This window comes from Gopherus flavomarginatus, chromosome 22 (assembly GCF_025201925.1).
Source record: "Gopherus flavomarginatus isolate rGopFla2 chromosome 22, rGopFla2.mat.asm, whole genome shotgun sequence".
NCBI classification, from domain to species: domain Eukaryota; kingdom Metazoa; phylum Chordata; order Testudines; family Testudinidae; genus Gopherus; species Gopherus flavomarginatus.
In genome coordinates this window covers 6056814-6081198 of record NC_066638.1, presented here as the reverse complement: position 1 = coordinate 6081198, position 24385 = coordinate 6056814, and the positions used below count along the sequence as shown (strand labels likewise).

Sequence of the window (24385 nt, the reverse complement as noted above, 5' to 3'; positions counted from 1 at the left end):
GCTCGGGATCTGACCCTGAACATCACAACCAGCTTGTCTGGCACCTCCTTTACCTCCTCCAGGGGTTCAGCTCTGACCCCCAGGTCCTTGTGACGCTCCCTCTCTTTGCAGCAGGGAGATCCCCTGCTCCCCCCGGCTCTCAGGCCTGCCAAGGCTTAATATCCTTCCGTATTCCACTGAATGCCGCTCAGAGGCTGCGCTCTGCTGTGGCCAAGTTTATCTGGTGGGATTTAAATCTTTATTAGCCAGATCCTGTGCGGGGGGCTGTGGTGAAACTCTCTGTGCACTCAGGGGGCGCATCACTGAGTGTGCTGCTGCAAAGTGAATCCTGCAAGGAGCTGGGCGTTAATGGCCAAGCGGAGGCAGAGGCTGGGTTAACCACCTTGTTTCTATTGCAAACAGGGCCTAGCAGGAGCGACCGGTGCTGATGGGCAAAAGGTAACTCGCTTTCCCAGTCTGCAGGGCAAGAGCCCAGGAGGGGAAGGTCCCGGTGGAGGCTTCTCCCCGCTTTGCAGGGGTAGCTCGTCTGTGCAGGAAGGCATCTCCTCCTGCCTGGGAGAGGAGCCTAGGAGTCGAAAAGGGGTTGGGAAAAGCAAGGTCTGGACCTGGGGGAGTGGAGCAGGGAGGGCGCCGTGAGGGAGGGAACAGGGATGCTTCATGTGTTAGCGGTGCTTTCCGTGAGCTTGGCCCTGAGGGGCCTGGAGGCTGTCGTGTCCCAATGCGGGTGAGAAGAGGCTGGAGCCATTACAGGTGGTGGTGGGGCAGAGGCAGCTCTGGGGTCTGAGGAGTGGGGACAGCCGGGGCACTGGGTTCTCCTCTGATGAGCGGTTTTCTGGTTTGCTTCTCAAGGGGCAGAAAGGCGAGAAGGGAGATGGAGGAGTCCAAGGGAATCCCGGGTTGCCGGGGCGTGATGTAAGTCGTTCATTGCAACGTATGTCCCCTCTCTCCTTCTATTCAATCTGCCCTGGGGCTGCAGGATCCAGCGCTCGCTAGCACTTTCCCAGGAGCTTCCTCGTGTTTTCCCAGTTCCCTGTTAGCCTTGGAGAGACGTTCAGATTCCTACCGTCTCCGCTGCATCCGCTCCCTGTTCTAGCTAGTGACGATGTCCCAACCCAGCAATGCCGCAGGGCTCGAACACCCAGCGGCTCTAATGAGTCGCTGAGTCACTACTGAGCTCAGGCACAAAAGGGCGCTCCCTGCAGAGGAGAATCTGCAGCCCTAAGTGCCTGTGTTCAATCAAAATTCCACAAATTCCCAGCTGCCTAGTCATATTCCATCTCCCAAAATTCCCCGTCATCTCAGCTGGGGGAGAGATTCTTCATGTCCCGATCCACACTGCCGAGCGGTGTTGCTGGGTGCTGCAAGACAGATGCCACGGTCCACCCCAGAGGTGGCTGCATTCCCCGAGTGGCCAAGTGATTCTTATGCGATAGGGCAAAGAGGTTTGAGATCCCTCAGGATAGCGGGGGCTGTGTAAATGTGGGCGGATACAATGGCTCCTTCTTCCTTTTAGGATCAGCTTGATGCATTTCTCTGGGATCCACAGATGCCCTATAAAACAGATCAACCTGTATTTTTTAATGGCAAAGGACCAAGACAGCTGCAGGCTGTGATCTATGCCGGGGCCGTGCACTGCTCGGTGCCCGTGGGAAACCTTTTGGGAGCCCGTTGTTGTGATTATTGATGAGGTGTATTATGGTAGCACCTAGGAGTCCCAGTCACGGCCCACAGCCCCATTGTGCAATGTGCTGTACAAACAGCAGAGAAAGACAGTGCCCAAAGAGCTTACAATGTTCTAACCCTGCTTTCCTTCTCCTGCTAGGGCCGGCCTGGAGAGATCTGTGTGGTGGGGCCGAAGGGACAGAAGGTACCGTCCTGCAGGCTCAGAGTGGGGGGAATTGTGATCGGGGATTTGAAGGCTGTGCTGATGGAGAAGCCAGGCTCACAGTCATGTTTGTGTTTTAGGGTGATCCAGGGCTCGTTGGACCTGAGGGGCTAGCCGGTGAGCCAGGCCCCCCGGGGTCACCAGGTCCTCCAGGGATAGGACTTCCAGGGAAAACGGTAGGGATTTGGTTCCATTGCTTCTCCTCACTTCCTAGCGCCCCTCCTTGGGCATGCATGTCTGCTGTTCACGGCTGCTGGCCTCTTGGAAGAGTGAGCTGGGCCTCAGCAATCCTGTCAGTCAATGGGCTATGTGGAATTTCAGGTCGTTCTCTCGCCATATGGACGAGCTGTTTGGATTTGGTAGTTGAGGGCGTCTCAGTGCCTTGCGGACGCCCCACTCAGTGGGTCGCGGGGAGGCCAGGCCGTTCCTGTGGGGTGTGCCAGTTCCATCTGGGAGACAACGCGCTGACCGCTCTCTCTCTCATTAATTTCAGGGTGACCCCGGTGGCCCTCCAGGTCCTAAAGGAGAAAAAGTAAGTGCAGCTGCATCTAGTGACCCAGCCTGCCCATGGGGTCAGGCCTGACGTGGGCATGAGCTTGAACTCCAGACAGCCACAGCTGCTAAGTCTGGAGCCGCCTCTGACCTTCTCCCAGCTCAGGAGAGTCGGCCTGAGCGGGGCCCATCTCTGGTTTAAAACATCGACCTTGCTGCCTGTTCCTCGCCCGCGCCCCCCATGTCCTTGCAGAGACCTGTGGGACGTGTTTCTTACAGGGATTGTTGTCTGTCCGAGAGGCCCAGTGGAGGCAGGTTTATCGCTCAGGCCGCGCCTCTTCGAGGCCCAGTGGAGGCAGGTTTATCGCTCAGGCCGCGCCTCTTCTCGCTGTCCCAGTGCACGAGCCTGGCTTGGCAGGATGTTCCCTGTGGGGCTCAGTGGCTCAGGCCTTTGCCTGCATTAGGTCGGGGGGTGTCCTGGCAGTGCATGTGATGCTGCGCAATGGATCCATCCCCATCCTGCCACGGGGGAAAGGGCTGTTTCCGGAGTAACTGGGCAGCTGGTTTGGTCAATGCTCTGGGGTGCCCCCTCGGGGTTAGGCAGGGCTTCCGGGGTCCCGGAGCGATTGCTGATGGGGTGGAAATTGGATTCTGGCTCCTCTCCAGGGAACCTTGCTGCCCATCATTGCTCCCTGACCTCAAATGAGCCTGAGGCCCCTGCTCCACCGCCAGGCTGTGATTGGCATGTCTTCATGGTGACGCCAGAAGGCGCGCGGGGGCTTGGTGATATATGTAGCGTAATGAGCTCGTTCTTCACTTTGATCAACAGCAGGGCATGTCTAGTGTGCACAGGGCAGGGCTTTGGGCAGGGGGCCCGGGGCAGGCCTGAGGGCCATCAGCAGAGCTGTGGGTAGGGAGTCTGGGACATGGGCAGGACTGTGGGTAGGGGATCTGGGGCATGGGCAGGGCTGTGGGTAGGGGGTCTGGGGCAGGGCAGGGCTGTGGATAGGGGGTCTGGGGCAGGGCAGGGCTTTGGGTAGGGGGCCCAGGGCATGGGCAGGGCTGTGGGTAGGTGATCTGGGGCATTGGCAGGGCTGTGGGTAGGGGGTCTGGGGCAGGGCAGGGCTATGGGTGGGGTCTGGGGCAGGGCTGTGGATAGGGGGTCTGGGGCATGGCAGGGCTTTGGGTAGGGGATCTAGGGCATGGGCAGGACTGTGGGAGGGGATCTGGGGCAGGGCAGGGCTTTGGGTAGGGGATCTGGGGCATGGGCAGGGCTGTGGGTCGGGGGTCTGAGGCATGGGCACCGCTGTGGCTAGGGGCCCAGGGCAGAGCTGTGGGTAGAGGGCCCAGGGCTGGACTAAGGGACATCAGCAGGGCTGTGGACAGGGGCCCTGGGGCTGAACTATCAGGGGATAGGGTAGGATCCAGGGGTATCTACACCTCTCTTGGGCAGAGCCCAGGACCCTGGTCCCATCGGACAAAGCCCATTTCTCCTGTGCTCACTGGTGTCGGACCTGTCCCGGGCTCAGTTTGTTTGTGTTTCTCTGGTGGCCTGTTTCTAGGGTAACTCCGGATCTCCTGGACCGGGAGGTTCAACTGGGAAGCCCGTAAGTAGCAGGCTCCTCTCCATGGAGGCGGGGTGGGCATTGGAGGGCCGGGGGGCGGTGTGTGGCTGCCTGCCCTAGCTGGGTGGGGAAAGCAGAAATAGGCTGTGAGCCCAGCCCGAGGGTGGGGGGTGCAGAGGCCCCACGGCTGTGGCCTTCCCTGGCTGTGAGACATGGGGCTGGTGACGCCCTGGCCGGAGCCTTGCTACTCTCACCCTGGCCTCTCCTCTGGAGAGCTGGCTTCAAGTTTAGCTGTTAGGCCTGGAAGGCCAGAACGTCTGAGCCCAGCCCGGGCCCCCTCTGTTCTGCACACATTCCTGCATGTCACGGGGGGGCTCTGCTTGGGGCCGGCCCAGCACCGCTGTGGCAAGGAGAGGGGGTGCAGGTCAGGAGTGAGGGGCATCAGCAGAGCCGTGTGGAGAGGACGCAGGTTTGCGGCATAGGAGGGAAGTGCACTGGGGGTGGGTTGGGGGCTCAGGGCGAAACAACGGAGTGCTGCCGGTCAGAGCGGGGTGGGGGGAGCCCAGGGCTGCATGTCAGGATTGAGAGACCCTGGCTGAGGAGTGGGTGGGGTGAGCCCAGGGCTGGGATAGCAGGGGGCTGTGGGTCAGGACTGAGGGGCACTGGCTGGGGAGGGGCTGGGGTGAGCCCAGGGCTGGGATAGCAGGGGGCTGTGGGTCAGAACTGAGGGGCACTGGCTGGGGAGGGGGTGGGGTGAGCCCAGGGCTGGGATAGCAGGGGGCTGTGGGTCAGGACTGAGGGGCACTGGCTGGGGAGGGGGTGGGGTGAGCCCAGGGCTGGGATAGCAGGGGGCTGTGGGTCAGGATTACTGGGCTGATCCGGGGCAGGGTCTGGCTGCTGCCCTCTATCCCATTGCAGCCCAGGCCTTGGGATTGGGTTTGCTCGGCCTAAGCTAACCAGCATCTTCCCTCCCCCCACAGGGCAAGCCAGGGGTCCCAGGCCTGAAGGGAGACAAGGTGGGTACCACGTGGGGGCCTGGCGCTGGGCGTGCTCTGTCCTGGTTTCTGTTCTGTGCACCATGGGGCTCCGCAGACTAGGCAGGCCTCTGGGCTCAAGGTGGGGCCTCCTCACAGCTGCCTGCTCAGGAAAGCTGAGAAGCAGGAGACTTTCCACGGAGCTGCCTCCCAGCTCCAGGCCGTTGCTGGGGGAGGAGGGCGAGATGAAGTGGATGCAGGCAGCAGCAAGGACCAGGAACTCAAGAGCCAGCTTCTCTGAGCCCTGCCTAGGTTCTCCACCCCATTCAGCCCTGAGCCCAGAAAGACCCCTCAGAGCCTGACTCTTTGCCCCATCCTCCAACCCTGCTCTGGCCTACGTTCGATTATCCCCCACTGGGGCTATTGAGGGATCCTGATTGGCTCGCCTGCTGCTGGTCCAAGGTCAGGATCTGGGTCCAAAGTTCAGGGTGGTTTGGGCCAGGTCCATTGTCATGTCAGTTGCGCTCTGGAGTCGCTTGGTCACCACCCCACACAGACCCAATGGCGGCTCCCAAAGACAAAAGTCGAGGGTCCCCAGGGCCGCGGCCCATGTCTCACCATCTCCTCTCTCCCACAGGGGGATCCGTGCGAAGTTTGCCCCAGCATCCCCGAGGGGATGACCCATGCTGTCGGCCTCCCGGGAAAGCCGGGACCCAAAGGAGAGCCCGGAGTGCCGGGGAAAGCGGGGAAATCGGTGAGTTCGAACATGCTGCCATGCCCCTGACAGGAGAACCCACACGCCCTCTCTGCGGGGAGCCAGGCATCCATCCTCTCCTCCGTGCCTGGGAGGGCTGAAACAAGGGAGGGGGCAAAGTGAAGGTGGTGGAAGGAGGTGGTGTTTGCACCTACACTGAATTGCAGGGGACGCTACCTCGCCCTGCTTGGCTGCCTAACTAGAGCACGTCCTCATGCAAAACAAGGCCCCCTGCACACCCCTCACCCCCCGATGGCCCCGGGCCACCCTTCTCCCTGCCCCACACTGTCACCTAGGACTACGGATAGGCCTTGCACCCTGCTGTCCTCCAACCCTGCTCTCCCTGGCAATGGGGTCGAGGCGAGGAGGTTGTGCTTGGGTCTGGGTTAGAGGCAGGATCAGGCCCGAACCTTCCTGCCTGTTCTCAGCTCTTGGGCCCCCAAGTCAGCAGGACCCAGGGAATCAGCCCTCCTGGTTTGCAACCCATCCCAGAGCTGATGCCACAAAGGCAGAGTCAGACTCGGGGAGCAGGGGCTGGGATCCCACTTCTTAATCTTCCCATCCCCCAACTCTAGCCATCCTATTATCCATTCAGGTTCCCTCCCCCACCCCCAGGGTCCTTCCTGATCCTGCACCAGCGATGCGCCCCTGGGGCATCCCCTTGGCTCCCCTCCAGGAGCGAGGGGCCAGTCCCGGCCAAGGTGCAGCCACGGGGTGCTTCTGTTGGTCTCACCTGTTTGTTTTTTCCCCTGCAGGACAAGGCAGGGCTCCCCGGACCCAAGGGTGACAGGGTGAGTGCCTCAGAGAGTTGACGCATTGGTTCTAGCCGTGCTGTTGCAGAATTCCCTGTCTGCCCATGGAGAGCAGTGAGGGGTGCGCTGGTGGCCCCTCTGATCCAGCAGGGCTCTGGCCCCCTGGGCGGTGGCTGCCGCTCAGAGACTTAATGGCCAGAAGGACCCTCATGATGATCTCCTCTGACTTCTTGCACGTGGCCCGCTGCAGAACCTCCTCCACCCACTCCTGTAACAGACACAGACCCTCTGGCTGAGTCACTGACATCCTCCAATCAGGATTTAAAGACTTCAGGTTACAGAGAATCTACCCCTGCAAGTCACCCGTGCCCCATGCTGCAGAGGAAGGTGGAAAAACCCCCAGGGTCTGCAGGAAAATTCCTTTCCGACCCCAAAGCTGGCAGTCAGTGGGACCCTGGGCATTTTGTCCCTCTGGCTCTATTCTCAGAAGGATGGGAGTGGGGCACTGCTGGGTTTCCCCCAAGAGGGGGGCAGTGGACGTGGGGGGATTCAGAATGGTCTTTCTCCACCCCTCCCACAGTGAAAGGGAGAATCGGAAACTAAGGTTCCCTCTATACTGGAGGGGTTTTGCACTGATGCAGCTCCACCAATGCACCCCCGGCAAGTTACGGAGGAAAGTCATTCTGACGCTAACTCCCTTCTTGCACCAAGGCAGCACATCTGCACCAGCAACACAGCCACATCACTCTAGTTACCTTGGGCACGTTTCCCTAGTCCGAGGAAGCCTTCGATTTGTCTATAATAGTCCAGGGTGAGTGCACAACTGTGCTGGTCTGGGAGAAGGGCAGAGCGCTGTTACACTGGGACTGATCCTGCTCCCCACCAGCTGCAGGACAGCAGTCAAGTCAGCAGCTGCTGCCCTGCTGTCATTGGCTAAGGCAGATCTGCTTCCCTACCGTGTGAGCTACAGGAGAATCGCCCACATCTGTTAGCACTATAGGATCTATGTCACGCACAGTTGAACGCTTCGTATTCTGTCCAGTAGAGGGGAGCAGTGTGTGCACATCCCAACCCTCCAGTTTGCTGTCATGCCCTCCAGCTTCCTCTCCTGCAGTGTCCCACGCTGGCTGAAGAATGTTCTGAAGGCAGCAAGCATCGGGCTTTGCATCCTGCCTCTGACACCCTGTCTGTGTTTGTTTCTTTCAGGGAGACCCTGGCATCAATGGAATAAAAGGAGAGAAGGTGAGTGCCCGGGTGCCTTAAATCTCCTGCTCATCCTTAGTGTCCTCGGCCCCCTTCTCCTCTCGGCTCGCAGGCCCCGTCGATGGTTGCCACCCCTCCGAAGAGGAGCCCCGAGTCTGGCCTGCAGCCGTTACCCTGTTATGGCTCGCAGAGGCACTGGGAGCCTTTCTGACCCTGCACCGTTTGGTTCCTTCCCTAGGGTTCCCCCTGCGTGTCGTGCAATCCAGTCACTCTCGCCTCCATGCTGCAGAGCTCCGACCAGCTCCCGGGGAAGGAGGGGTCCAAAGGGGAGCCGGGGTCCCCAGGGATTGGGCTTCCCGGGCTGCCGGTGAGTACGTGCCCTGCTCCTTGGGTCTCCAGCGTGAAGATGGGCAGGCTAGAGGCTGTGCTGGGCAGGGTCCCCGGGGCGTGTGCATGTCCCCATGCCGGCACTGCGCTGGGGACAGTCTGAGTGGGGCGTGGAAGGCAGATCTGGCTCCCCGCTCTGGTGTGCAGCGAGGGATGGGAGAAGGGGAGCAAAGCCAGATGGTAAAAGCTGCCAGGCCCCACCTGCCGGGAGGGAGAGAAGGAACCCAGCGCCCCAGCATTCAAACAGCGCGAGGGGCCCTGCCCACACTGCTTCGCAGAGGTCATTAGAAGGCTCCTCTCAGCCCAGATGGCCCATCCTCCCCAGGGACATGCAGCATACTAGGCCAAGAGCTTTCCCAGCTCTCCCTACCTGCACTAGCCCACTGGATCTGAGCCCCTGGCCAGCCTCCTGGATGGTCTCCCAGTGGGGTCAGATCCCGCCAACCATCTGTGCTCAGATCTTGGGCCTCTGACTGCTGGAGCCAAAGGAGGGAGTCCCCGGCAAGCAGCCGGAGAGAACATGGAGCAGCCACTAGAGCAGGATGCAGGCCGGTCCTCCGGGGCGGGTCATGCCCATGGCGAGGTCTGAGCTCAGGGAAAAGTTTGAGCTTCCTCCCTTGCAAAGATGGGCCTAAATCCAACCCCAGAGAGCCTCCTATCCAAACCTGGCTGCTACTCCCATATCTGCTCCAGCCCCTTAGGGCCTGTGCCCCGCTCCCCTTCGCCTCTTGTCCTTTCCTCTTCTCCCTGCTGCCTTAAGAAGCCTGGCACCTTGTCACAGAGTGTGGGGGAGTCAGGGCCCTGCACCCTCCACTTCCTGCAATTCACGGGGACTCTCAGCCAGCCAGTAAAACAGGTTTATTAGACGACAGGAACACAGTCCCAAGCAGGGATTGTAGGTACAGCCAGGACCCCTCAGTCAGGTCCCTCTGGGGGGCATGGATCTTAGACCGCAGACTTGGGGTTCCCTGCCTCTTCCCAGCCAGCCCCAAACTGAAACTAAAAAACCCCTCCCGCAGGCTCTCTTCCTTCGTCCAGCTTCCCGGGCAAAGGTGTTGACTCCCCACACCCTCCTTCGTGGCTCAGGTTACAGGCTCAGGTCCTGTCCCTCACCTAAAGTCATTCCCTGCTCTCCCACCCCCAGACAACACTCCCTACTGCATCACACACCTGATGCCCCTTTTCTCCCCTCCCCTCCCTGCTGCCTCGGCCCAGCTGATGCTGGGATGAACTCCTTGCTCCCTTCCCGGTTTGTTCCCAGGGGCTCTCCACTCTCCAGGTTTGCAGGGGGCTGTCTGGAGGGCTCTGCTGGGCTCCTCGGAATCCTCCTGCTGGATGGGTAACTTGGATCCTTTGCTTGTCCTGCAGGGTAAAGTTGGGGCCCCTGGGCTGGCTGGAGCCAAGGGGCAGCAGGTGAGTCCCCTCATCCTTCTGCCTGTGGCTCCCCCTGGGGGTGGAGGGTTTCTGAAGGTGAAGGGTTAAATCTTGGAGGTGGGAGGTTGGATCGGTTACAGCAAACCCTGCCTGGCCCTTCCCCGTAGCTCTCACCAGAGCCTCTCTGCGCTGGGGATAACAACGTTCCTTCACTGCTACCCCCAGACTTCTCGGGCACTACCCTGGCCCCCTGCCCTGCTCCCTTTGCCCCATGCCGGCAGTACCGAGGAGCCCCATCTCCCTGCTGGGGTGAGGACTCTGCTGGCTGGGCCTCCCCTACCTGGCTTTTGCAATCTGCGGCTTTCCGATGACACCCTGAGCCAGGCTGAGGACGCACCAAAGCTAAACTCATGGCATTGTGAACCTCTTGGCCCTGCGCTCATTTGCAGCGCTGGGTCCGTGGGGTCACTGTCTTCCTCCCTCTCCCTTCCTCTGGGCCTGACCCCCTGCACTATCTGCTTTGCTTCCTAGGGAGAGGTCGGAAAGACGGGACCGGCCGGCAAACCTGTGAGTAGGGGAGCTGGATGCCCTGGGGCTGGGTGGGGCACCCTCTTGTGAGGAACTAGTCGTTTCCCCACTGGCAACAGCAGCAGAGGCTCCCGAGGCAAGTGAGCGCAGTGTCAGTAACGTGGTGGGAATCAGCGAATCAGTGCAGGGCGAGGGGTAACAGAGACATGGATCGGATCCCAGGGAGGTCCCGTCGGCATGCACAGAGAATGTGTGCGTATGGGATTGCCGGGGCCTGTCGCGTGTATAAGCCTGTATGTATCCGTGTGGGTTTGCAGGGGCCTGTTGTGTGTGCACATAGGTGTGTGTACTTATGGGATTGCAAGGGCCTGTTGTGTGGGTTTGTAGTGGCCTGGTGTGTGTGTGTGTGTGTGTGTGTGTGTGTGTGTGTGTGTGTACATGTGTGGGTTTGCAGGGGCCTGTCGTGTGTGTGTGTGTACATGTGTGGGTTTGCAGGGGCCTGTTGTGTGTGCACATAGGCGTATGTACTTATGGGATTGCAAGGGCCTGTTGTGTGGGTTTGTAGTGGCCTGGTGTGTGTGTGTGTGTGTGTGTGTGTACATGTGTGGGTTTGCAGGGACCTGTCGTGTGTGTGTGTGTGCATGTGTGGGTTTGCAGGGGCCTGTTGTGTATGCACGTAGGGGTGTGTGTATGTGCACATGTGGGTTTGCAGGGGCCTGTTGTGTGTGCACATAGGTGTGTGTACTTATGGGATTGCAAGGGCCTGTTGTGTGGGTTTGTAGTGGCCTGTTGTGTGTGTGTGTGTGTGTGTGTGTGTGTGTGTGTGTGTGTGTGTGTGTGTGTGTACATGTGTGGGTTTGCAGGGACCTGTCGTGTGTGTGTGTGTGCATGTGTGGGTTTGCAGGGGCCTGTTGTGTATGCACGTAGGGGTGTGTGTATGTGCACATGTGGGTTTGCAGGGGCCTGTTGTGTGTGCACATAGGTGTGTGTACTTATGGGATTGCAAGGGCCTGTTGTGTGGGTTTGCAGGGGCCTGTTGCATGTGTATGTAAGGGTGTGTACATATATGAGCAGAGCCTGTCTCACCTCAGCTGCTGCTTCTCTGTGCAGGGAATTCCAGGTGACAGAGGGAACACTGGGCCTGCAGGACTGAAAGGAGAGAAGGTGAGATCCTGGAAACCCTTGTTCCAGAAGGAGAAGGGGTGGGGTGGCTAGGGATGCTCCCCCATCCAGCGCTCACCCCTAGAGCTGTGCCCTTGTTGAGCCTCTTATGGAAACTCCTTTCCGGCAGCTCTTTTGAGGTGGGAGGGTGTCTCCTGAGAGTCCCTTCTCTCATCCGAGCACCGCCACCCGCCCCGCCGCTCCTCCATGATGGTGCATTGCCAGCACAGATGTTGCAGCCACTTGATATAGCTCAAAACCCCCGCAGCTGGTGTGTGAGACTGGCGCCTTGGCCAGAACATAAAGCCAGGCTGGCCTGGCTCACCTTCCCCACCAGCAAAACCCAGGGCACCCTGGGGCCAGGGCCCCATCTCCACCTGTGCACAGTGCGTGTGACCCATGGTGAGCAGTGAGAGTGGGCAGCTCTGCTTGGGTGGCCAGGCGCCCGCCGCCCAGGCGTGGACAGACCCATTTTGTATAAGGCGGGGTGGGATCTCCAGCACTCTCCGGGGTGCCAGCAGTGGAGCTAGGATGAAGTCCCTCTGTCCTGCGAGCTCCGTGGCGCTCCGAGCCAGCTGATACCTCCTGGACTCCCTCCAGCCACAGAGCAAGGCCCACAGGGACGAGTGTCCCCCACAACCCCTTAGCTGGAGGGCTGAGCGAGGAGCTCCGGTTCCAGGTGCTGCTCTGGAGGCAGCCACTTACCACGGTGGCTCTTGCGAGCTGTGGGCACCTGTCCTACTGGGAACCGGCCTGAGACCTCTAAACTCGTCTTGCTGAAGAGCCATTGCATGAGAACTGCCTCTGCTCCCTGCTGATCTGGGCCCGAAGCAGCGTTCCCCTCTGGACTGATGGGTGCCGGGTGCCGCGCTCCGTCCCCCTTCCTCAGGGGCTGTACAAGGACCTACAGGGCTGAAATGGCCCATACGGAGTTTGCTCAAGTCCCCACTGTCAATAAGGAGCCTGGGGACTCAGGGAGGTCGCACTGGGCCCAGCCCCCACCCCGCTCTGACCCTGGTGCCTGTCCCTCGCAGGGAGAGCCGTGTGGTCAGTGCCTTGCTCCTCCAGAGGCACTCGAAGGGGAGGTGATCGGGGTGTCCGTGCCTGGTGCTACGGGGGAGAAGGGTGAGCCAGGCCTGCCTGGCATTGGGGTGCCTGGCAGAGCGGTGAGTCAGCGGGGCATATGGGGGGCAGGGAGGGCAGGGAAGGGGTGAAGGTAAGAGAGAGGAGGAGGGATAGGAAAGGGGGGCATGGCATGCAGGGAGGGGATTGTAATGCTGCCTGATGTGCCAGGGGCCTGTGAGGGGCACTGAAGGTGCAGAATGAACCAGCAATGAAATGGTTAATCCAAACTGGCAGGCCCTGCCGAGTGCCAGCATCTGTCCACCTGGCCTTTTGCTCCTTCCGCTGGTGCTCAGGGGGCAGGGGCTGGGTGTGGGGCTGGGGGTTGTGGGCATATTCCCTGACTCCTTCCTGGTATGCATACTCGGGGCCTCTCTGTTAAGGGGTGCCGTCATTGCCCTGGGAATGTGAGGGGGCTCTGGGGGGGAGCTGGCTCCATTCCTTCCCTTCTGATTGGCTTGTTTCTTCCTCCCTTGTGTGTTTTGTTCCCCCAGGGCAAACCTGGGGAGCCTGGACTGAAAGGACAGAAGGTGAGAGGGAGGGGAAGGATGTCGCTGAACAGCTTCCTGCCCCTCCTGCTTCCCGTGGTCACTAGCTGTGGGAATCTCCCAGCCCTGCCCCCATAGCATGGGGGCTTCCCTTTGCATGGGCTGGGCTGAGCGCCCAGCTCCTTGGGGAATCGGAGTCACTGGGGCTGCTGGGTCCGGCCAATGAGCACTGTCGCCCTGTCCCAACTCATCACACGAGTGGTGCTGCCAGGCCGTTAGCACTCACTCTGATGCTGCTGGCACCCAGCTCTCCAAGGAGAGTGGGGCAGAGACCCCGGGGAGGCAGGGAGCCGGGATTCCTGTGATCCTCTGGGTCACATCCTCTTTGTCTGCTCTCCTGTCCAGGGCGATGCAGGAAATCCAGGGGACCCTGGCACACCGGGCTCAGTGGGGCTGCCAGGGCTTTCAGGTGACCCTGGCGTCAGGGGTCCGACAGGGCCCAAAGGTGAAAAGGTGAGTGCCCCCCTCCCACAGAGCTAGCTCTGCTGATCGGTGCAGCCAGAGCCCAGGTCGCTAAGGGTCTAACCTGGGATTAAGCTATGGGTGAGTACTGGCCCCCACTATCAAAAGACACCCGCTCCCCTACACCCTCCGCCCAATTTGTGCCTTCTTGGGAGCTGGCACTGCTGTGTGGAGCCAGTGTCTCTTCTCCTGGCTGTGTCTGTTGTGAGCTGGTCAAGTAGCCCTCTGTTCTGGGGCACCCCCAAGCAGGGAGACCTTTCCATGCTGGGAGCAGCTTTCCTGTTCCCATGTTCCTACCCTCACCACACATACACACACATTCCTCGTGTCCTTTCCATAAAGGGGAATCTTCATCTTCGCAAGTCGTCCACTGTGCAGAACAAACAGCTGGTCGCCGTCTTCCCCCCAGCCACGTGCCTCCCTAGCACGGTGGCTCTCAGCCATTGCCAGGGGTGCTGCGTGCCACTCTCTAGTGGCCCCTGGCAGTGCTGCCCCTGTGCCTCTATCCCAGTTAGCAAGGAATGTGCTTTCTGAAGCCGAGGGTGGCAAGTTCAAATCTCCCTCTGGCTGAACCTGGATGGGACTCTCTGGGGCGAGGAGGGGCTGTCTGTGCCTCCACCTCCCTCGGTCCCCAGCTGCCGCACTGGTCTCCGTTTCCTGTGTACTGACCCAGGCCCCTTTCTCCATCCCCCTTGCACAGGGAGATGCCTGCGACGTCTGCCCCACTCTCCAGGGAGAGTTCTCGGATGTGGTTGGGGTGCCAGGAAAACCCGGCGCCAAAGGGGACCGTGGCCTGCCGGGCATTGGACAGCCTGGGAAACCTGTGAGTGCTCCCTGCACCAGCGAGATCCCTGATCAAAGACATGTCCGCTGCCTGCTGAACACCTAGGCTAACGTTTCTGTGGGGGGGTGTTTTTTAGGGTAAACCTGGACTCCCTGGGATTCAGGGGCCCCCCGGTCTGAAGGGGCTGCAGGTGAGTGTGGGCAGAAGCGGGGTTTGTCATATGGGGATTGCCAAAAGCTGGGGCTGTTCCATCCACCGGTGTCTGTTGTCTCTCTAGGGCGAGCCAGGCCCCCCCGGGATTGGCGCCCAGGGTCCGCAGGTGAGTCTCAGCACAAGCTGGTAGCCCAGGGTCTGCTCCATCAGCACCATCCCCCAAGGAGCAGCGTGTCGCCACCCCTTCCCCCACAGCCCCTGCTATCTCCAGCCCTGCCTTTCACCTCGTCTCTGGCACTGCCCGGTGGTGCCACTGCTTCCACGACACCTCTCATCCTGGCTCCTGCAGCCTCCCTGAGTCCCGGGGCTCTGGCACCCCCTGAGCGAGCGTGGCTGCCCACTTCCCATGGCCCAGCAGAGTTCGGCTGGTATTACTTTCCTCCTCGGACAGTGCCAGGGTCTCCCCGTGCATGGCAGGATCCGCTTCTAATCTGCCTACTTGGTTCGAAACCAACCACCTCCCTGCGGCTCACGCTGGCCGGGCTCCTCTGTGTCTGTCTCCTCCTGGAGCGCTCTGCGCAGGCAGCGCAGGTCCCTGCTCGCCTGCCCCCTGTGGGCACCAGACGCTTCTCTGCAGCCCCCACCCTTGCAGAAGAGCCTCATCCTGTCCCAGGCGTTTGCTGGGAAGGTTGCCTGGAGCTCTGGGTCTCCTCCTGCTTCTGCTGCTGCGCCACATCATTGAACCTGGGGAAGCATTTGGGGGCGAGGTGGGCAGAGGAGATGCCAACACAGCTGAGGCCAATGGCCCGAATCAGGGATAACCCTGAGTGGAAAGACAAGAGTTGAAAGTCAAGTATCAGGCTCGGTTTGATCCCTGCCCTGCAAAGGGAGCAGGGAGGGTGGCATCTTGCCATCCCCCCCATTTTCTGATGGAAACCCCCACTGGCGCCTCTATCTTCGTGCTGGAACCAACTGCTAGAGTGAGACTCAACCAATTCTCCCTGTCTTTTAGGGGGAGCCCGGGGAGACAGGCCTGCCCGGTTCTACTGTGAGTATGCCTTCATTCCTCCCCTTCCAACGTGCTGACAAGAGAAATAGGCCCCTGCCCGTCCCTCCATGGGTGGGGGGCACAGAAGGTGCAGACTTCTCCTCCATCAAGTATCCCTTTCAAAGGACCAGCCTCCCTTGCAAAGGGAGAGGAGTCCAGGGCCGGTTGGGTGCCTGGGAAGAGGATTTGTTATGTGCAGCATAAACCATATTGTGCAGACACTTAAAAATATGACCAAAACTGAGAGTTTTGCTGCCGTTTCAGGTCCCTGGAGTGGCCCCGTATATCCTGCCTGGCATATCATATAATTGAGAGATACTTTGTCACCACTGAGCGTTTATACGTCCTGAAATGGGGCCAATTTCCCAATATCACCCATATATTATCTAACCTTCTCCCTGCTGTGCTGGGGCCCACGTGCCAATGAGTGGTGAGGCTCTGCAGTGTCGCACAACATCGGTACGCAGTGTTACGCCATGCAGGGTTCCACAAGACCAGACACAGCCCTGCACTGCATAGTGTCACACCGAGCTGTGTTACCTGTTGTCGGATAGGACGTTGTCGCCAAGGTTACACAACATTACTCTGTGTAACGTCACAACGCTGCTACGGGTTACACTGTGCGGCACGGGCAGTGGTGTGGAAGCATGGCACGGTGCTGTGTTACTCTGCAAGCCACTCTACCACACAATGCCAGTCTGGACCACTCGTGCGATGCACAATAGCGTCTCCCAGCATTGTGCTGCACTGGTGCACATGGTGCCACACAACTCACTACACAACGTGATGTTCTCAGAGTCATGCTCGCTTGGAGACATGCTGGGTCACTGGAGGAAGCTGGAGCTGTGGCCCAGCCATTCCAGGAACATGCTGCCCCTCAAGAGGGGAGGGGGCCTGAGGGTCCCATGTGCTGGGCCAAGTCCTGAGCTCTTCCCTCAGCCCCCACTGACGTCTGCATGAGGAAGCTTAAACTCACCCTGCTTGGGCCATTAGCAAGGTTTGAACCAGGCCCCTTCACATCTAACAGCATGAGCCTCTCCTGCATGAGGTAAGAACTGAGGTTGGGCCACGTACGAGGTTAACGAGTCTACGGCTGCTGCCAGCTAACGGGCTCGCCTGAGCTGATGCCCTTGGGAGCCCATGTCACATGGAATTCCAGTGGGAGATGGCAGCTGAACTCCTTTAGTTGTCTTTGCAAATACCTGTTAGCGGGCAGCAGTAGTAGACTCCTTAACCTATGACACGGACCAGCCACTAGAGGCAGCCAGTGATTCTCCTCCTAAAGCAGGTGGCGTCAGGCGCTCTGGAGGAAAAGCAAAGGGAGTTGCTGATTGTTGTCTTTCGCCCCCCAGGGACACTCTGGACCTCGAGGGCCGGTAGGCGCCGTGGGAGAGAAAGGTGCCAAGGTGAGAGCCCCTGGCCTGGCACTGAGCCCTCCCCTAGCACCTGTGGGTGACTGAGGGATTTGTTCTACAGTCTGGCAGTGACAGATCCCCGGCCAGGAGCTGTTGTCTGTCAGGCAGGGTGACGGGACTCCAGCCTGTTCCCTGCCTGTGGAGCCCATCCTGCTGGCACGCTGCCTGACGGTGATCTGGCCCCCAGCCAGCCCTGCTCCGGCTGTTAACCATGCAGGCTGCAGCCGTTAGCACTGATATCCTCCACGTGTGGCTGCTGAATGGCACCGGGCAAAGCCACGAGGCAGGGGCCTCCAGCGAGTGGCCAGACACAATGGTGTAGCTGGGGTTTAGCACGCAGGATAAGCCAGGAGTTGGCCGGGGATCCTGCCAGACGGCTGCAGGGCTGCTGGAGTCCAGCTCCCCGCCCTGTTGGGAACGGGATGGGGGGAGTTTTGGGGCTGGGGCTGTGTCCCTATTATTTGCCCCCTGCTGCCCTCAGCCTGAAGGCCCTGATACTGCAGCTCTGCTGCAGCCCCGTGCCTCTGGGAGGGCTTTTGTGTACACATCAGGGGGGTTGTCACGCTCCGTACCTGGAGTGACTGCAGTGGCTGGCTGCAGCCTGCCTAGTACCAGCAGGGGACGTGTGTGCTGGCTACCTCCAGTCCGAGGAGCCGCCGGCTAGGCTGGGCATTGGGCTCACGCAGCTCCTAACCAGCAGCTGCTCCTGCTTTTCCAGCCCTTGCCACCCCTCTACCAGCTCTGCCAAGGCTCTGCAGTCCAGCCCTGCTGGGCTAGCCCTGGGCCTGCGCAGGACACAGGACATTGTGCATCTCACTGGCTAGTGCTGGCCAGTCATCATTGCCCTGTAGTGCCAGCCATGCTGCCTGTGGATTCCCCCAGGGTCGGGGGCACTTGGGAACACAATGATCTCAGAGCAAGGGAATGAGGCTTCTTCCCAGCAGGGAGCCCATGTGGATGGAAGTGGGCGGGCAACAGTCACACAGAAGCAGGGGGACAATCTGCCTCCTACTGGGGTGAAAGTATCCCCTGGGGAGCACCTGGCACGATGCGTCCCCCAGAGCTCTGGGCATGGCACGCTCAGAACTTGGGATCCAGCCCTGGCATCCTGCGGCACCGTGGGCCATTTCCGGCAGTGAGGGGTGTTGCTGGTGGCTGTCTGGGCCAGCTTGTGCCTTTATGGCCCCATGCTCTGTTCCAAGAATGGCCTCTCCTCTCACCATGGGCCGGAAGGTTTAACGGCTGCACCTGGTGTTGAGTCAGCTGCAGCGGCTGGGTGCTTCCCCTGCAGTGGAGACTTCCCTGGAGATGCTGGGAAAGGGGAGGGGACTGTGTGGCTTAGTGGTCAAAGCCAGGAGACCCCGGGGGGCTGAGCCACAGTCCCATGAGGACTCCATCCCATCCCTGCAGTAGGGGTAGATTCCCCCCAACCCTGGGGCTGGGCCAGGTGTGACTTTTTTTTTTTCCTGCAGGGATCCCCTGGCCTTAAAGGGGCGGAGGGTCCTCCCGGACCTCCAGGGATGAGCATCACTGGGCCACCGGTAAGTACCCCGTACCTGCTGCAGCGCTGGACCCCGTTAGCTCTGTGGCTTTAGGGATGTTACAGTGGCTTCCTGGGGATGCCAGGACCTCACCCTCCTCAGCGTGTTACCCGGAGCAATCACCCCCATGTGCACAACCCCCCGCCTAGGCCCTGCTGCTGGGCTGCTAGCCAGCGAGCCTCAGATGTTGTGGTGCCTGTGGACCCCAGAGTCTGGCTGCTTGGGTGGAGGGTGGGAGAGGAAAGGGAACAGCCCATCATAATCCTCTCCAGGTCCCTAGCTCAGTGCAGGGCTTAGATCCTCCCACTGGACTGTGCTACCGCCCGAGGCCTCTCAGTGCCGGGTGAGAAGAGACCAGACCTGGCTGTAAGCATTAGAAAGAGGATCTACTCTTGGGGCTGCTGGACTCAGACAGATGCCGTGGTTGTCCCTGGGTCTCCAGACCAACTGGCCCAGCCTGAGCTGGCTGGTGTCACGGTCCGGGATCTCCCTAAGTCCTAGCCTGGGTGGAAGAGTCACCCCCATGGGGCGGCTACTGACCCTGCAACAGGGCCCAGGTGCATGCAGTCACTGCAGTGCCAGGACACAGGCAGGATCAATGCCACTCATAGTTCTGCACCTGGTTATGAACCCTCAGTGCCTTGCATTAACCAGAATGCATCTGCTAGTCAGAGCAGGGGTGGGCGAGGCAGGACTCCTGGGTTCTGTTCCCTGATCTGTCGGGCAATACTGGGAAGGTGGCCAAGTTGCTCCGTGCCTCGGTTTCCCCATCTGTAAAGCCAGGGTGATGCTTCGCCTGCCTCACATCTCTGCTGTTTGCTCTCTCCCTAGGGCCGCGAAGGGCAGCGGGGAATGCCAGGAGTGCCTGGATCCAACGGGCTGACGGTACGTAAGATGCAGCCCTGCGTCTGTTGGAGGGTGTTCTCGAAACCACCAGGCTAGAATCGGGCTGCGCCGGGTGTTCGATCCCTTGAGACCAGGCAGTGCAGCAGCAACAGCAGACTGACTGTGCTCCCGCTCCCCCGCTGACAGGCCTCACCCCACGCGACCTTCCCTGGCGACACTGCCACACGGCATCCCCCAAGCACCGGAGATGTCGTGGCACAACGGTGCCGCCCCGGAACGTCGGGCCTGGTGACGCTGCTAGAGCCGCCGGGCCAGCTCCTGGGCCGGCGCGAGTGGGCCAGACTCCGCTGGCCGTGATGGAGACGCGCCGATTCACACCGGCCGAGGATCTGGCCTGTTGGGAAGGGCTGCGTCTTTGACAGTGTTTTGCGCTTTGATGCAGGCGGCCTCCATGTCGGGAGAGGCGGGAGCAAGCTCCTCCCCTCGCCCTGAGGGCTCCCTGTCTCTGATTCGACCCTGGTGACAGAGAAGTGGACGGATACCTTGTTAAACGAGGTAATGGCGTTAGCCCATTCTCTCTCCATGTCACCTCCATCACCTTGGTGTCCATCACCCTCACCCATCACTTTGCCCGCAGCCCACCAGGGCCTTATTTGCTGAAAGAAGGATTTTTTGATGGGGGGAGGGATGGGTCCATCCCTGCGTTTCCCCACTGGACCAGCTCTCCTCCCCAGGAACTGGTGCTCTGGCAATCCTGCTCCACTACCGGTTCGGTGCCTCATTTTCCCATCTCTGCAGAGGGGAGAACACCACTCCCTACCTCACGGGGCTGTTGTGAGGGTAAAGATGGTAAAGATGGTGAGGTGCTCAGATGCTGCGCTTGGGGGGCCAGATAAGGACCTAAGCCCTGTAGAAAGAAGATTGGTCCGGAGAACCACTCTTCAGCAAACCCTGCCCCCCGGGGGGAAGTGACAAAAGAGGGGTCCCCAGGAAAGCTCACCCCTGCTCCAGGCATCTCTGGACTTCACTGGGAACTGATCCAGCATTGCCTTGGGAGCTGTGAAAGGGACATAGTCAATGTAGTCTTGTTAGGCCCCCAAAATCTAGATTTAAGTAGAAGGGGGAGAAGAATAACCTTTGGGTATGAATAGAAATGTTCATTCATTTGGTGAAACCAGGTATTTTCCCTCTTATTTTACCCTCCTCCCCCGCCCAGAGCGGAACCAGTAAGGGAAACTGACCAGGAGAAAGTGAGGCAGACGGCTCTAGCTTTGCTGCTTGGGCATTAGCCATGTGGCCATTGAGGGGGCAGGGGACATGGGTCTGGGAGGCAGGGAGACCGGGGTTCTGTTCTTCACTAGTCCACGGGAACCTTTCCATTGATGTCCGTGAGCTTCGGCTCAGGCCCAGGGTATGGGATCATTGCCTCCCTGCTTATAGGATGGGGATCGTCACTGTCCCTTGTAAAGCGGGTTGAGATACTTGGCTGGCAGGTGCCCTAGAAAGGTTGAAGCTCAGACGGAGACAAGCTGGAAGTAGTGCTGAGGGGATATGAGGGTTAGAGGCTTTTCCTCCGAGTCCTCTCTGGCGTGGGTAGTAACAGAGGTGGAATTTTCCGGAGATGATTCCTCTCTTGGCTGTGGTCCTTTCAGCTATTGAAGTCCAACAGCCGTTGCGCGCATTCCCTCCAGCTGTCCGGGTTCTGCTCTGAGCCGGGGAAGTTCTCCATTGTGAGTAATCTAGGAGATGAATGGAGCCCTTTCTCCATCCGGAAGCAGAGCTGGACTGGAACAAAGGCTATTCCCAGTTGTTAAAGAAACAACAAAGAGTCCAGTGGCACCCTAAAGACTAACAGATTTATTTGGGCATAAGCCTTCGTGGGTAAAAACCCACTTCTTCAGATGCATTCCCAGTTGTTGGTTCCTTTGTCTCATGCAACCTGTTCACGGCGGGTTAGTGCTGGTGTGTGAATGGTCGCCTAAGCCACATGCTATTGTTTCTGATTGGAGGACTGGACGTTTTGGAACAGGAGACAGGCCAATAGCAGATGCTTTTGTGAATTTGGGTATTTGTGCAAAGAGCAGGTGTTCCCCAGTCGCTCACACCAACACAGACTTGTTTGCACGATGATTGGTGAACAGTGGATGTAAGGACACATGCATGGCAGAAGTGAACAGCTGTTCCCAGGCTGAAAGGGCGAATGCAGACCCTGCCCTGCACTTCTCCGGTTCTGGTTCCGGGACCCAGACAGAACCTGCAACACAATCTCTTGCTCTTGACCCATTTGACGTTGGCCTCTAACACGTTTCTCTCGGCTTCTTCCCTGCAGGGAGAGAAGGGGGCACGGGGTGAGAAGGTGAGCTGGTTTTCCTCTGCATCCCTGATTGCCGGCTGGGCCCGTCACCTCCCTTGGCGCTGAGCATGTGCCCGTAGCCCATGGCGAGGCTGCAGCCGATTGGCACCTGCGTCCCTGCCTGCAGCGTCCACTCGCTGCTGGGCACTTGGTGTTGCAGCCAAGCCACGGATGAGGGGTTCCTCCTGTCCCTGGCACTCTTCCCCTTGCTCTGCAGAGTAGGGCTGTCCCCTCCCTGCCATGCCGACGATGCAGAGACCAAGCAGTAAGGTGTCACTGCACACCGGTGCCTACAGCCCTGGCCCTTGTGACTCAACCAGGGGGCTCCCTGCACTGACCACCCTGCTCTCCGCCGGCCCCCAGCCAGGGGGCTCCCAGCTCTGACCACCCTGCCCCCCGCCAGCCCCCAGTCAGGGGGCTCCCAGCTCTGACCACCCTGCCCCCCACCGGCCCCCAGCCAGGGGGCTCCCATCTCTGACCGCCCTGCCCCCCGCCGGCCCCCAGCCAGGGGGCTCCCTGCACTGACCACCCTGCCCCCCGCCGGCCCCAGCCAGGGGGCTCCCAGCTCTGACCACCCTGCCCCCCGCCGGCCCCCAGCCAGGGGGCTCCCAGCTCTGACCACCCTGCTCTCTGCTGGCCCCCAGCCAGGGGGCTCCCAGCTCTGACCACCCTGCTCCCCGCCGGCCCCCAGTCAGGGGGCTCCCAGCTCTGACCACCCTGCCCCCCGCTGGCCCCCAGCCAGGGGGCTCCCAGTGCTGATTGTTCTTGTGTTTTCAGGGGGACCCCGGTGAATGCACCTGCCAGCCTGGCCCCCGTGTGGACCCCAACTACTCAGGGATGCCGGTAAGCCCTGAGTCAGCCTATTCCTGGCCTCCTTCTCCAGCTGGGTGATGGTCTAGGGCAGGCCACCTGCCCCCACATCCTGCGCTGCCCTCCCCCGCCGCCCAGCTGCTTTCCTGCCTTGGTGGCTGGGCAGGTGGAGCTGTGACACATGCGCCCTGGGCTCTGCTTCGCCTTCGCTAAACGCTCTCCCCTTCTCTTGGACTCGCAGGGAGCCCCAGGACTGTGGATCGGGACATCCTGGCAGCCTCAGCCTGGCCCGCAGGTGTGTGCGCTTTCCTCTCTGTCCGCACGGCAGCCTGGGTCCCCCTGCGCCTACTCCCAGCCACTCACCCAGCACCGTCCTAATGGCCCCTCTCTCTGTTTGCTTTGGGATGTTGCAGGGTCCGCCAGGTGTCCCAGGCCCGCCGGGCCCCCCAGGAGCTCCGGGGAGACAGGTGAGTGAGGGAGAAGAGAATGAGGTGGGCTCTCTACTGCAGGACATGGCTGGGGGCAAGTTGAGGCCCCGATCCTGCTCCCTTGGGGGCCGATGATGAAGCATGAGTTGCCTGCAGCGGGAGCAGGCCTGGCCATGTGTGCGTGTGCATGATCTCCAGTCACCCCCAGACTCTTGGGGAGCCCAGCTGCTCTGATCAGGGCATGAGCAGCCAGCAGGGCATCCCATAACCCTCCCGCCAGCCCCTTTGGGCTATTTCTAACCTCCTCGTATCTCTCCGGGACCCCGCCCTTGGCAGGCGCCAGAGAACACTGACGGCCCCCTGCCCACCCCGAGGCTCGTTAGCCAATCTGGCCAAGCGCTCTCCAGTTAGAGCTGCTCGCCGCGCCTTTACGGGACATTTCATTGTCAGTGGTTAAAAGTAATGCCCATGTGCTGGGCTGATCGCTGGCCGGCCCAGCTGAGGCAACCCAGAGAGGCCCAAGATAACTTCCACCCAACTCAGACGGGAGCTGAGTCCCTGTAGCCATCCTGCGACTGGTATTTCACAGCCTCCCAGCCTCAGGGAGACCTTGCCCTCTTCCGTGCAAACGTCTTCAGCCTTAAAGAGACTATTCCCTGTCCCTTGGACTGGAGCCGTGATCGACGAAGGATCCCCAGCCGTTCATGTAGCACCGTTGTCTTGCCTAAATGCCTGTGTTGGTGCTGCCGGCATGAATCCAGCTCAGAGAACAGCATCTTCGTGCAGTTCTGCGGCCTACCCAGCGTGTGTGTGTGTGGGGGGGACACCAAACAATTTTGTGGATCCCACAAAAAAAGAGTATTATTTCTTGACCGTGAAATGGTACATTTAAAAACCAACCCCAGTGCTGCAGCTTTCAGTCCCTACTCAGGCACCAATCCTGCTACAGTCAGTGAGGGTTTTGCCTCAGCAGGGCCCTGAGGCTTCAGTGATGGGCACTTTAGAACTGTGTGTAATAATAAAGCCCTACAGTATTTGCCCCAGAATGATTAGTTTCTGAAAAACTCCCCCCTCCACAGTGAATCCTGGGCAGGGAGTTAGGAGACCTGGGTTCTATTCCCGGCCCTGCTGCTGGGCCACATCACTTTTGCTTGTCCGTGCCTCGGTTTCCCCATCTGTAAAAACAAGGAGAATGACACCGCCCTTCCTGGGTAAAGCTCTTTGAGAGCTACAGATGCACAGAGCTGAGTGTTAGTGGTGTCCGATCAGAGCACCTTCAAGACAGAACCAAGTTTGGGCCCCAGAACCTTCCAAGAGCAGCATTAGGTGGAGGGGAAAGAAGAGTGAGAGTGCGAGAGTGGGAGAAGGCAGCAGGGTGTCAGGAGAAGGCCGTGCAGAAGGATTTGAATATTCAAGCTCTCTCCTTGGCTTTAGGGCATCCCAGGACACAATGGTTTGCCAGGACTGCCTGGGCCAGCAGGAGATGTGGTAGGTATAGGAGCTGATGTGTCCGTGTCTCCGTCTGCCCCAGGTGTGTGCTTAGCGCTCTTCTGCCGGTAGCTCTTGCCAAGTTATTTCCCAAGCACCTAAGTCCTCCCAGGCAAAGCACATGTTAACGTACAGCCTGTTACCCATCATGCTTTTCATTGCTTTGGCGGTCGCCCTGAGCAAGATGAGCCTCCGGCGATAAGGACCGTTTCCCAGAGGGTTGCCCTCTCTTTCTGTGTGTGTCTTTGCAGGGGCCGCTCGCTGTCGTAGCGGAGAGGAACATCGAGGTGCTCAAGGTAAGCGCGCCAAGGA

At 59.9% G+C, this 24385-nt stretch overlaps 1 protein-coding gene across 4 annotated transcripts in view; it reads left to right on the top strand.

Moving 5' to 3' along the window:
- COL16A1 (collagen type XVI alpha 1 chain) overlaps positions 1-24385 on the top strand; it is an 85371-nt gene that overhangs the window by 37961 nt on the left and 23025 nt on the right. For 3 of the 4 annotated variants that reach the window (XM_050932403.1, XM_050932402.1, XM_050932401.1), the window contains 30 exons: positions 403-438; positions 850-912; positions 1823-1867; positions 1966-2061; positions 2379-2417; positions 3940-3984; positions 4923-4958; positions 5554-5670; positions 6426-6461; positions 7629-7664; positions 7864-7992; positions 9381-9425; positions 9918-9953; positions 11025-11078; positions 12110-12241; positions 12692-12727; positions 13091-13198; positions 13908-14030; positions 14128-14181; positions 14269-14310; positions 15157-15192; positions 16545-16598; positions 18080-18148; positions 18980-19033; positions 21324-21350; positions 22125-22190; positions 22399-22452; positions 22571-22624; positions 24020-24073; positions 24325-24369. In XM_050932403.1, the coding sequence (XP_050788360.1) occupies positions 403-438; positions 850-912; positions 1823-1867; positions 1966-2061; positions 2379-2417; positions 3940-3984; positions 4923-4958; positions 5554-5670; positions 6426-6461; positions 7629-7664; positions 7864-7992; positions 9381-9425; positions 9918-9953; positions 11025-11078; positions 12110-12241; positions 12692-12727; positions 13091-13198; positions 13908-14030; positions 14128-14181; positions 14269-14310; positions 15157-15192; positions 16545-16598; positions 18080-18148; positions 18980-19033; positions 21324-21350; positions 22125-22190; positions 22399-22452; positions 22571-22624; positions 24020-24073; positions 24325-24369 (1821 nt within the window). The remainder of the gene's footprint in view (positions 1-402; positions 439-849; positions 913-1822; positions 1868-1965; positions 2062-2378; positions 2418-3939; positions 3985-4922; positions 4959-5553; positions 5671-6425; positions 6462-7628; positions 7665-7863; positions 7993-9380; positions 9426-9917; positions 9954-11024; positions 11079-12109; positions 12242-12691; positions 12728-13090; positions 13199-13907; positions 14031-14127; positions 14182-14268; positions 14311-15156; positions 15193-16544; positions 16599-18079; positions 18149-18979; positions 19034-21323; positions 21351-22124; positions 22191-22398; positions 22453-22570; positions 22625-24019; positions 24074-24324; positions 24370-24385) is intronic. The other variant, XM_050932404.1, reaches the window with a different exon arrangement.